Source organism: Abramis brama, assembly GCF_963993115.1.
Source record: "Abramis brama genome assembly, chromosome: 11".
Classification (NCBI taxonomy): domain Eukaryota; kingdom Metazoa; phylum Chordata; class Actinopteri; order Cypriniformes; family Leuciscidae; genus Abramis; species Abramis brama.
The window spans coordinates 17,917,925-17,931,653 of NC_139973.1; the positions used below are offsets into that span (position 1 = coordinate 17,917,925).

At 37.7% G+C, this 13,729-nt stretch overlaps 1 protein-coding gene across 2 annotated transcripts in view; it reads right to left on the bottom strand.

Moving 5' to 3' along the window:
• lpp (LIM domain containing preferred translocation partner in lipoma) overlaps positions 1 to 13,729 on the bottom strand; it is a 206,374-nt gene that overhangs the window by 45,802 nt on the left and 146,843 nt on the right. For both annotated transcript variants that reach the window (XM_084129509.1, XM_084129510.1), the window contains one exon: positions 5,594 to 5,675. In XM_084129509.1, coding sequence (XP_083985635.1) covers positions 5,594 to 5,675 — 82 coding nt within the window. The remainder of the gene's footprint in view (positions 1 to 5,593; positions 5,676 to 13,729) is intronic.

Below are 13,729 nucleotides of genomic sequence, written 5' to 3' on the forward strand. Positions count from 1 at the left end.
TGTATGATATTACGTTGTAGCCACATTGGACAAGTGGTTTGGAAAATGGATGGATGAATGGTTCACCTGCGGGCGCCATCTTCTGGCGAGACATGATAATTCATTCGGCGGAATCAGTGCGCGACTCTCAGTGCATTAAGGGAATTCTCTAGCCATTGAGTGTACATTAGTTGTATACTCATTGCGGTGCATTGTTACCCTGGTAATCCAGAGTTCTCGCGAGGGCACAAGTTGAATTTGCTCAGCGAGTTACTCTGGTGTCGAGTAATGATGCTTATTAAATATGCCCCTCGATCTGAGCTGCACCAATCACATCGGGTTATCTGATATAGGCGGGCCAGAAGCGAGCTAAACAGATGACGACAGCGCTGTGACGTCTAAGTCATTAGTAAACATTGCAAGATGGCTATGGATGAACACCAGTTGTTTGAAACGGCTTTGGCCGCTACAATGAACGAGTTAGACTTGGCTTTTTATCTAAAACAGGAACAGAAGACGGCGCTCGAATCGTTCCTTTGCAAGAAGGACGTTTTTGCTGTTTTGCCGACCGGATACGGTAAGAGTATAATCTACCAGTTAGCTCCGCTGGTAGCTAAGCGTATGGGGTTTATTGTTGTGATTGGTCGTAGTGTTATCCAGTTACGTGCAGTGAGATTTTCAAATGCATGCTTGGTGCCGCCCCTCAAGCTGGGTGATTTTCATTAGTCGATTTTCATTAATCTTTTAGATTTAGGTCTGGATTTCCAGGCTAGTGCATTGTGGGATTGAAAACATATAGTTTTGGACACCACTACAAATAGCTGTCCCCCAAATAGTGCCCTTTTTTAGTGTATAGGAGTTGATTTCGGACATTTCAGACACAGCCCTGAATTGGGTGTGTCAGATAAGGGAGACATGGGCTATGTTCTGTCAGTCCAAAATCCAATTAATTGTTTATCTGGAATCTGATCTAAATTATTGATTGTCCACACTATGTATCGCAATTGTTCGGTTCTGATTTGTGTGTCCTGTGGCACTCTTTGTTTTTCCAGAATATCTGCATTCTATGGCAATATCTGGCTTCTATGGCAATGACGTTGCGTTAGTAGGCATAAGCCAAAAACAACAACAACAGCAGCAGCAGCAACATATAGAGGTTTTCAATACAGACGTTTTCTTATTTACAACATGACAATGTATAGCCACTGCGCAGGACTACTACATCTTCTAAGGAAGCAGCAGAAACGCAGGAGGCTGGTATGCACAGCTTTATTCCGTGCTGTTGTCTCTGCCGGTATCAAAATTCAATATGTCTTTATTTTTTTGTTTTTTTTTGTTTTTTTGTTCCATCAGACAATGTCTGACATGTTTACGTTTTACGATTCCAATCAGATATGCACAAAAATCAGATTTGGACTGACAGTGGCTATACAAAATGTGCAGTGTTGGGGGTGCTTAAGGACAGATTTGAAAACCTCTGGTTTAAAATATCTAATACTTCTAACAACAAAACATTTGTTGTGTTTCTAATGATTGCAAACAGTACATACTGTACAAGAGAAAGTGCCTTCTGGTCCATTATTCCAGTAGAGATTTTGATTCTGTATATCTGCTAAAAGTTGTTTTTATCAACGTTTAGGAGTACACTGCAATATAGATGACCTCCTCTAAGCTAACAGATATAAACTAAAAGCCACAATTTCATGGGGTCTTTTACCTTCACATTCAATGCAGCCTCTTTCTCTCTCTCTTTTACATTCTTTAACCTCATCACACCACTGGATTTCTTCCTATTTTATCCCATCTCTGTAATCCCAGGAGTGCTGTGCTCTTGGCTAGATGCTGTGGCTGTGTGTGACATTCTCAGTGACTGGGCATGCCTGGCTGACCTGGGTTCACTGCAGACCCATTTACAGGCTGACTAGCCTACATTTAACCTCCCTCTAGCCATTAAGGCAGTTTGCAAACACTGCGTATATATGTGTGTGTGTGCGTGTGACCGTGCAATGTGCACTTGTGGCACGCGTTTACTCCGGGCCACTCTCTGCTGACACATGCACTGATGAAAGCAGGACACATCAGGCCTCTCTCTTATTTCTTTTAACCCTTAAACCATGCTTAATGCAAACCAGCTTTTTACATACAGGGGACTTAAGTGCTTTGAAATGAAAACGTGTGTCAATATTGAAAAATAGGATGCCAAAGCTTTTGTTGCCATGCCTGAAAACAGGTCAGGGTTGTGAGGTTCGGGGCTTTCGCATCAATAAGGAAATATGATATAATCATATACAATCATATTTATCATATAATCATATTTAATCATATAATCATTTATCATAATCATATCATTTAAGTATTTAAAAAGGAAGGTATTTTATTATATAATAAAAAATATGTTATATTAAATGTATAAATTATATTCATATACTATATTATGCACATACTGTATACTCTACAGTTAAAGCCTTTTGGGTCAGTAAGATTTTTTATTTGTTTTTAAAAAGGATGCATTAAATTGAAGAAAGGTTACAGTAAAGACATTTAAAATGTTACAAAAAAATATTAGAAATAAAAAGTACCATGGTTTCCACAAAAATGGTTTTCAACATTGATAACTGATTGAAAAATGTAATGTTTTAATAATATTTCACAATATATTTTTTTTACAGATTTTTTTTATCAATAAATGCAAAGAAAATAAAAATGCTTTTGAACAGTAGTGTATTCACAAATAAATAAACAAATAAATAAATAAACATATTAAACCAAACTGAATCAACATTGAACTGACTTCAGCTGAATAATGGCACTATTTTCTTTTTTCTAGAGCTGCATTACAGCAGAATTGAATTCTATTTGCATCATTGATCAGTATTTTCCTGTTTATCACTGTAAAGCTGCTTTGAAACAATTTTTATATAAAGTACCATATAATTAAAGATGACTTGAAAGTTTAAATTATTAAATTAAAATAATATTTATATTAAAAATGTGTATTTATATATTATGAAATCTGGCTTCTCAGACAGTGGAGGAAGTACTGTAAATGTGGAAGGCAGAGCTCTGTTTCCCCACTACAGAGTGAAAGTAGAAGCTGACAGTAAGAGCTAATGGGAAGAAGTGCAGGGAATGTCTTCTGCCACTTACGGTAAAAAAAGGGGAAACTCAGACTGATGGGGGTGGAGAAATGAATGTGAATACAGCAAAACACACACACTCCATCACACAATTTATGGTTACTCCCACTTCTGCAAAGCAACAAATCGTCTACTTGTACCAGGGGTGCCCAGTCCTGTTCCTGGAGATCTGCCTTCCTGCAACCTTCAGCTCCAGCTCTAAAGGCCAACTTCTATACTATACAGTAGGCGTGAGCTGAGTAGTATGTCCGAATTCAAAGTATTCATAAAATAGTAGGCGAAAAGCACCCGGACTACCTACTACTTCCAGTGAGATTCTGAATGCGCATTCGATGGACACTTAACCAACCCATCAGGCCACAGGAGAGAATTTGTGAATGGAGGTGGAGCGACGCAACTGACACCGTATGTCACAGGACAGTGACAACATAGAGGATGTAGTACTACTAAATAGTATGCGATTTCGGACACAGCATAGATATCCAGGAACAGGACTGGCCACCCGTGGTCTACACCTGCTTCCCAAAAAGACAAGAACTAAAATTTGCTTGTGTCTTCATGTCAAGGACACAGAATAAAGGTCAATGTGGCCAAGAAGACATATGCAATGTTATGCATGCTGCACACAAACTTACCTCTCATACTGTAAGTATATAGTGACCCTAAAAAGTATTTGGACACTTAAGTTAGTCAGTTTTGCAATGGATTAATTATAACTGGTTATTTTGTAAAGTATGCAAGATTTTTATGTTAAAATACATTCTTTTAACCTAGTTTATTATTCATTGACTGCTATTAGTATCCCATTCATGGGTTTATCTCCCCCAAAAGTTTAAACATTGAGTGCCCCGGCACCATCTAAACATTGAGGGTACGTTTACACGACAATGATATGCTTAAAGGAACACTCCACCATTTTTTGAAATAGGGCTTATTCACCGTCTTTCCTACATTTAGATAGGTGGGCAAACGCATTTTTGTCTCAGTGCATGCATCGTTTTAGTTTGGCAGCGTCTCCGATAGCTTAGCTTAGCATAATGAATGGAATCCTTTGTTGCCAGCTAGCATGTCATGAGTAAAAGTGATAAAAAAAAAAAAAAAAAAACGAATTACTTCTTGTGAATTACTAGGCGATTTCCTAGGCAGATATTGACTTGGGACTATATTGGGGGGAAGCACAGGCGAAACACTGCTACTTGGGCGCAGAGATATCACACAACACCTGAAATCCCCCAACTTCCGTCAACATACCAGGGTGAATAGTAGCCGGCTATTTTTCCTACAGTAGACATAGTGAATGGCGATGAACATGGCGGATTTTGTGAGAGATGAGGAGGGTGACTTCTCAGACAGTCAAGAGCCAGAACCAGAAGAGCCAGAACCTCTATGAACCAGAGTTTTCAGAAGAGGAGCTGCGTGCTTTGGAAATAGAACGACAGGAGGAGGAGGTTGCGATCGCTCAACAGCCTGAGGACGTGAGGAGTCAACACGAACTGGTGGTGAGTGTGATATCTCTGCACCCAAGTAGCAGTGCTTCGCCTGTGCTTCCCCCCAATATAGTCAATATCTGCCTAGGAAATCGCCTAGTCTTAATCTGCATTGCTATTTGTAATGTTGTGAATACGCAGGCCACAAGAAGTAATTTGTTTTTTTTTTGTTTTGTTTTTTTATCACTTTTACTCATGACATGCTAGCTGGCAACAAAGGATTCCATTCATTATGCTAAGCTAAGCTAGCGGTGGCGCTTCCAAACTAAAACAATGCATGCACTGAGACAAAAATGCATTTGCCCACCTATCTAAATGTAGGAAAGATGGTGAATAAGCCCTATTTCAAAAAACGGTGGAGTGTTCCTTTAAAATGGTGACGTTTTTCCTTTGTGTTTTTTGCGTGTAGACGACCACCATTGTCAAAACGATCCCCATTCACACGGATAAAAACCCTTTATTCTGCTGCCAGGCCATTAGATGGTGATGAAACACTATAGACTGAACACCTAATACACATGTGTATGACGTCATCGTCTTCAGAGATTTGCGTATTTGTAGTTTACACGGAGACCCTTTTCAAAAACTTGCACTTTGAAACCCATTTTCAAAACTTTGCGTTTTCAGGCACCCAAAACGTCATTGTCATGTAAACGAACGGATAAAACGCATAAAAAAAGTTTTACGTTTTTAGTTTAAAACGGTGACCCCTGAGAGTGGTCCTCTCAGATCCGTCAATCTCTTTCCAGCTCAAACTATAGCGAGAGTTTGCGCAAAAGGGGCTTTTGCAGGGTCTACATGTTTTAAAGGCTGTAAAAAGGCAGATCTCCTCAACCACAGGTGTAGTTTATCACATTAACTGTGAGTGTGAACATGTTTTACTGACCAAAAAGTGAACTTTTCTTAGGACCATTGTATATGAAATGCATAAAAATAAGAATCATTTTGAGGTTTAGCTGACAGAGAAATCAATGTGCACTGGTCACGTACCAAAATACTCCTCAGTGGGGGGGTTGTCCATGTCATAAAGCATCTTCTTAGTCAGGCGCTCCAGTTCCTCCTCAGGACGACCCTAAAACACAACACACCACGGTTAGACATACACTCTCAATCACACAATAATCAGCGTGTAGGCCAAATGTATAAGAGCACAAATCTCGTAAACATTATACAGAACACGTTGACATTTATGATAACAAGATAACACCTGGCTAATTAAATGAGTTGATGCAACAGGTTTTCATGGATGTGAACACGCACCTCTTAATTAGAAGGATCACCAGCCTAACGAGATCATCAGCCTAACAAATAACTCAGACTTCAAGACTGTTGCTGAGGTTTCAGTAGTTAAAGTGAAGGCTGTGACAACTACACACTCTTGATGCACTCAAACACTTAGAATCTTATCATGATGATGAAATTCATTAACTTCATCTACAGCTCATTTTTAATTGACAGGTTGTTCCTCTACTGTTATTGCCAAAAGAGCGGAGCTGGAGTTTTGTATTTGTTTGTATTTGTAGATCTTGCAGTGTGGTGAGCTGCACTATGCAAATGAAAGTGTTGGAGAATGTTACTTATAATAGTAACAAACTTAGTCAAACTGCTACTTGAGTAAATTATTGATTAGAATTAGGATTAATAAAACCAGATATTACAAATCAATACAATTTACTCTTTGTGCCTGAGCATGTCTGAGATAAATAGTATAAGTGAAAAAAATAAAAATAATTAATTGCCATGTAAAAATCACATCTGTTGAAGATGTCATGAAGATCTGATCTACTAGTAGTGAATAAATTACATATTACAGCTTTAATTTGGGCTCAGATACATACAACCCAGTTTATCATGCCTCTTTTTTTCCCAGTTTCATTTAACCACGGAATAACTGGATGATCAAAACCACCTCTTTGGAAGGGAAACGATCGAGCCAGGTAATCCACAGACAGACAGACAGACTAACAAACACACACCCAGAGTTTTAACCAAATGTCAGAGGTTTTCCATCCAAAACCATTAAAGATCACACAATGACCATTTACCAGTGCAAAATGAGGTCAAACAGGAAACCACTCCAATAAATACATCAACAACTCTGTTCAATTACAAAAAAACACAGTTCTGCAAATCACTGGGGATAAAGATAAAAGGAGCCAGAGGTCTGGATGCTCCTGGTGTTGGTGTTAGCACAGGATATCCCAATATAAGAAGGGTGTAGATAAAAGCACCAATTACATTCACAAAATCACAACCTTTGGTTTCCTCCCTCTGACCAACAGACACAAAACACTCGTTCTGCCTCAGTTTAGTAACAACTTTATCAACCTTGAAGTTGTTCACTCATGCAGTTCCTTCCTCTATGGCAAGTTCTATTGCCGTTCTATTTCTTGTCTCAAGTTCCTGCACCAATCTGCATGCTGTCAGGGCCTGTGAGACACGTTCTGTCAGAACGATACAGAGCCGATGACTGCATCTCACACAGAGAAACTGATGAAAACTTTCATGTGCCGAAAGCCCACACAAAAAAACTTTTAATTCAGCATATCTCCACTTCCTGCAGACAGCTAATTATTATGTTGGGGGTTAATTACCTGTATATGGATACAGAATATTGTGGATGGATGCAAACAATCTAGGAGTGCTCAGAAAACTTTCTGCAGATCTATTTGTTAACCTGTGTCTGAGTATCCAGGTGGACCCCGATCCCCTTCACAGAATGAGGGGCCTCAATGTTTTCAAGAACTATGATGTGTGTAGATTCATATTTGAGTCTCTCAATCGCTCCATGTGTTTTATGACAATTTGACATGTAATTTAACAGTCTGAGTGGGCACAGTGGATTGTTGTGGGCAAGATAAACAACTAATTAAAAAGAGTGCCGTATGTAATTATCTCTCCTTATGACTTTTATAATAAACTTTTCTTTATATATGTTAACATTAGCATTATATTTAGCATTGTAGAAAAACAATGCTAAATATAATGCTAATGTTAACATATATAAAGAACAAGGAGGAGGGAGGAGGAATTAAACGTATGCATACACTTATACACCACACTGGATATCTTGGCCTTTTCATGTGTGACTATAATGAATGAAGACATTATAATCAAAGAATCCCCTGTAGTAAAAAAAATATATATTTTTATATTAAATAAGATATATTTGGAGAGTTTATTGAAAATTACTGAGGAAAAACATATAGATCCATCTTCCTACTGTGCAGTTCTGAGTGCAAGGTTTACGGAGGTTGCAGATGACTGTGACACCGTGAAGTATTAAATCAAACATTTTCATCACGTTAACATCCTTGGTAAGAATATCCTACAGAACTGAAGTTTATTTTATTTTTTTTACTGCGCATGTTCAAACAAAAGTACTGTATACACTACAGTTCAAATATTTGAAGTTGGTTAGTTTTTTTTTTAAATGTTTTTGAAACAAGTCTCTTATGCTCAGCAAGGCTGTATTTATTTGATCAAAAATACAGTAAAAACATTAATTTGTGAAACATTATTAGAATTTAAACTAACTGGTTTCTATTTGAATATATTTTAAAAATATTAATTAAATATTCATGTGACGGCAAAGCTGAATTTTCAGCAGCCATTACTACCGTCTCCAGTGTCACGTAATCCTTCAGAAATCGTTCTAATATGCTAATTTCTGATTATCACAGTTGAAAACAGTTGTGCTGCTTAATATTTTTGAGGAAGTATTCATTTCTTTTGAAGTTTTACAGTATACATCTGCATTATTGTTAAAGACATGGCGATTAGGCTACTTAAAATACATGTATATTAGGCTACTTAACAGAAGCAAAATCAATTAAAAAATAAATGTTGAATATTCCAGTAGCAGTGTAAACATGTGTTTTTTTTGTTTTTTTTTTCAGATTAAAGACTTAACCAGGATATGGACCTCAATCAGAAAATGATGTGCATGCAATTGTGGCCAGTGACTGAAATTTCATTGAATTTAGTGGCTGGAAAAGGTGTACTGCAGGTGGCTAGTGATTAAGACATTGACGTTTTTTCATTGAAGTACCATGCACAAAAGTGACGCTCACTTTAACCATTTAGTGGATTAACATCTAAACATCTAACAGTCTTTTTATCTGCCTGAGTCACTCAAAAATCAAGACAGGAGAGGAAGACAGAGTGATAGACAGAGGGTGGTAAAGAGGCCAGAAATACGTAAACAGACTTCTGAACAAAAATTTACTGAATAAAGCCTTCCAGTACTGCCACTTAATGCTGTGGGATGAAATACTCAGTTGAGTGTAAAAGCACATCTCCCACAAGCTCAAAGAGCACTGTGTGCTGGCATTTCAAGAACACGGTTAGGGTTTGCATTTCTGCGAGCATGAGATCACTGTTCTATTCAATGAAAATTATTCCCTGAAGAGCCATTTCCTCCTTTTCTTCCAAAAGGAACAAATGAGTGTGATATCCATGTGCCTCTGAGAGGTGTGATTTCCCTGGCTTGTATTGGACACTGACTGTTCTCTAAAGAAAAGAGATACCCAATGAATGTTTCCTCTGGCAACCCTGTAATCCCCTCATTAATAAGAGCTGACTGATAATCTTTGTTTTAATTATGTAGGATGAACACATACACTCTGGCAAAATTGTGGTGCACCTTTCTTAAGCCCCTTTCACACAGAACGTCATAATGCAACAACCACTGAGGCTTGTCATTATTGACGTGTTGCCATATTTGATCTGTATTCATGAGTTGACTGACGTTTTGAAGAATGAATAATCGCTTACACTATGTTTAAAATGTTAGGGGGGTCAGTACGATTTTTAAACCAATTTTCACCAAGGACGCATTCAATTGAACAAAAGTGACAGGAAAGACATTTATAATGTTACAAAAATCCATAAAAAATATTCTTTTGAACTGTCTATTAAATTAGAATGATTTCTGAAGGATCATGTGACACTGAAGACTGGAAAAATGGCTGTTAAAAATGTACTGTGCCATCACATGAATACAGGTAAATTACATTTTAAAGTACTGTATATTAAAACAGTAAACTAAAATTTAAAATCTTACTGACCCCAAACTTTTGACCAGAAGTGTACATTTGACCCTGTTCAACAAACAATGTGATACACTTGCAGTTGTATGAATTACTTCAGGAGCTTAAAACTTTTGGACCTCATTGACTATCATTGAATGGACATGTACAGCTAAAAGTTTCTTTAAATATTATCTTTTGTGTTTTGTGACATAATAATAAAATATATATATAAAAAATATGGAACAACTCGAGAGTGAGCAAATAATGACAATTAATTGTTTTTCTCTTTAATGTGCTTTAGTGAGATGTAATCAGCTACTTATTGTTTCAGTGAGGAAAATCCATCAAAATGTATGGTGTCTGATAGAATAATGGCTGTTTGGATTTGAGCAGAAGTAGAACGGGGACGTATAATGACTTGGTGGTGTGCCAGAGGGGGGCACAGGTGAAGGAAAAGAAGGTAGGGATGAGGAGAAGACTCAGTCAGAGGCTATAAACCTCGACTCTCACGCTGGGTTATCGGCATTCTGTCAGGAACCATTAGACACCACATTGCTGGTGTGTGTTCACCTGCTGCCCCCCACAGGGAGCATTCTCAGTGGGGCCATGGGCTAAACACCAACCCCAAACCCCCACCTTCTGCACCAAACTGCTTTTACTCTCTGCTGAACATCACTTTCTCTCATTCTCTAGCTCTCCATGACAGCATATTTACCAGCAGGAAACATGTCCAACAAAAAACTTTCTACCTTCCTTCCTTTTTTTTTCTTTTTTTTTGCCTTCCGCTAATATTTGGGGTTGCCAAGCACAAAAAAGTACCCTCTAGAGAAATTGGAAAGGGGAAGATTCTTCTTTGGACAACTAAAATGAAACTTGTTGGCTTCTGTTATTTATGAAACTGAACACAAAACGTATACTTAGTGCATCACTGAGCATATATCTGGACAAAGAAATTCTACAATTAAATGTAAAATTTCCCCCATCCCCCACCGTCATGATACATGAGGGCAGACAAATTCCTTCATCTCTCACTTAAACCCATCTATGTGAGGATTAAAAAGAGATGGACCTTTACAATAATGAGAGGCGCCACCTCCATTCTATTTGCTCATGCCTGGTGTTTAACATGATCACGGATGTTGAATGAGAAATTGACAGGGATTGTAGGAGAGAGGGAGACAGTGCATGAGAGAATGAGTAAGATACACATCCACATTAAACAGCTTGTTGCCGTTATAAAACGCTGTGTTAAATGGAGAATTTAGGGACCCATGGCAGTTTTTTCCTTAACAATGAGAGCAATTTTAAGGGTTTAACATCTAGAATGTCTTTAATTTTCACTACTAAATCCAAACTTTTCTTGAGAATTGTATATATTTTTATCAAAACCACATGAAGCCAACAAGAATATGAACATGTTTTATTTCTTTTCTTTTCTTTATCGTATACACTTTTCAATGGCCCACTTTTAATACTGTCCCACAATAGGTTATTCTCCTTAGAAATGCATATAAATGCCTTCAAAGATTGAAATGCTTTACAGTCAAATTTAACATAAGAATTTTGCAGATTTTATGGCATTGTTTCAGTATCTTACTTCCCATTTAGACCTTGTTTACAATGAGTTGCATTGCTTGGAATCATAGTACAGCGTGTTTGTGTGGGTACATGGCGACGTGAAGTCGTGCGGAATGCGGACATACCACAAATATCTCTCACATTCTATGGTATGAGGCATTAAGCGAATATGTGCAAAAAATAAATAAATAAAATACACCTGCAAAGGACAGTCGGCTACTGAAGAGCAGGAGAAAGCAAGAAAACACAACAGAGGCAAAAACAAGCTCAAGGCCACCTACAGAGGAGCTAGCAAACACACAAATACCAACACATGCAGAAAGTATACATTTGCCTCAGCATAAATGGGTCATGTTGTTTTCAGCTCTAATTAAAAAGTAAGAGGGAAAAACACAACAGGCAAGTCTGAAGAAAGAAACTGTGATGATGGAGAGCTGTATGAACAGAAAAAAACATGCCATTGATAATAATTAAAAAGAAAGATCAAGGTACTTCCACTAGTGGAGGTTTGCACTGACACGAAGAGCATATGAAAACGCTCGAGTTTTTGCCTTGACGTATGTAGCTTGTAATGTATGATGCTTCTCCTGCTGCATGACGGAGGTGAGCGTGTGTGTGTATAAAAGTAGGTCAGGTTTTGGGAAACTGACACATCTCCGTGCTAACAGATAAGAGCAAATCTGAAGTGCTAAGAGCGGCCCTAGAAGAAGAAAGCCAGCTAGAGGAAGAGGGAGACACGCGGAGAGGTAGCGTACGGGTTATAAGAGATGTTCATCGAGGGTTCAACACACAGAGGGAAGCATAAGTGACAGTTAGCCATTCTCTCTCTTTTTTTTTTAACCTATAATTACACAAAAAAAAACTAAACATTTTCTTTGAACACATCCTCTTGTGTTCTTTCAGCGTGGCTGTAATTGCCGGTCGTTATGCTGTTCTTGCCTTTAGTAAAGGTGCCATTTATTTATATTTAAACACTGGCGGGGAGCGTAATGAACATCTACACAGGTTCACACCTAAAAATCAATGTCCTGACTCTCTCCTGCACTTCAACCTTGTGATTCTCTGGTCCGGCTTCCCTATCATTTGCTCGGCATGAAGAGAGTGCCGAGAATCCTTCCCATCAACTGGCAACAAACTCTAGGCAAATGACAGACGATTTGAATGAGGGTCTGAAGGTTATCTCCTGTCCAAACACCAGCACGCCAAATTATCTGCTCCACAGACAAAACACTCGTGCTATGAGCTCGATGCTTGTATGCACGTATGCACCTACAGTATACACATACAGAATGTTATGAGAGGCTAAGGATTTAAACAGTGCGGTCCAGCAACACAGAGGGGAACTAGAGCATGATGAGGGCTGGAAAGTGACAGTCTGTCGTAAGACATGCCGCTCAGCAGGGGTCACTGTTTTGCACTGTTTTTACAGTAGCATACAGTACACCCAGACACAATAATCTTGATCACACGAGGCCAAAAGGATATAATGTTTCTTCAAGTATGGGCACTTTTCGTCTTGTGGGGGAGTAAACAATGTAACTAACAACTAACAATGTTGAACAGTGCATAAATGCATCACAGGAGTATTCTGTCATGTACACAATTGATTAAAGGTTTGGTTTCAGTAAGACAGCATTGAACTGATTAAAAGCGACAGTAAATACATTATAATTTCAAATGAATGCTGTTTATTTAATACTTTCAATACATCAAATAATCCTGAAAAAACATCATGATTTCCATAAAAAAAGAAAAATAGTACTGTTTTTAACATTGACAGTTAAGAAATGTTTCTTAAGCAGCAAATCAGCACATAAGAATGATTTCTGAAGAATCATGTGACACTGAAGACAGGAGTAATGATGCTGAAAATTCAGCTTTGCCATCACAGGAATAAATAATATTTGAATATATTTTAAAACAGTTCTTTTAAACTGTAGTAATATTTCACAATATTACTGTTTTACTGTATTTTTGATCAAATTAATGCAGCCTTGGAGAGCATAAGAGATGTTTTTCAAAAACATCTTGCTGACCTCAAACTTTTGAATGGTAGTAGTTATTTTTCAGAAGTAAGAATATCATTTAATTGTCTATTTTCACAAGATACGTTTTCCTAGATTTTCTTTTCTTTCCACATAACACATCCCATTTCATCACATGCTCCATACTCCCTCTGACACTTTTCTGTTTGGTAACCAAGCACACTAACTTCTGACAAGACTGAGTGGCAAAACTGTTGGTTTGGATGGAAATTATGCAGTATGTAAATTGTTGAAATGATTACATTGATTATGATTATTACACTCGTTGTTTAGATTATCATATATTTTACAATGTAATAATCATTTTCTAATTAATTTTCATATTTTAAGGGTAAACAATACATTTTTCAGTGTGGCCTCAAACTGTGAAATCCCACTGTATACCGTAAGCCAGGTGTGACTGACAGGAAAAATATGAACAAGCTTCTCCCAACAACTCATAATAAACTTGACTTAACAATAGCAATTCC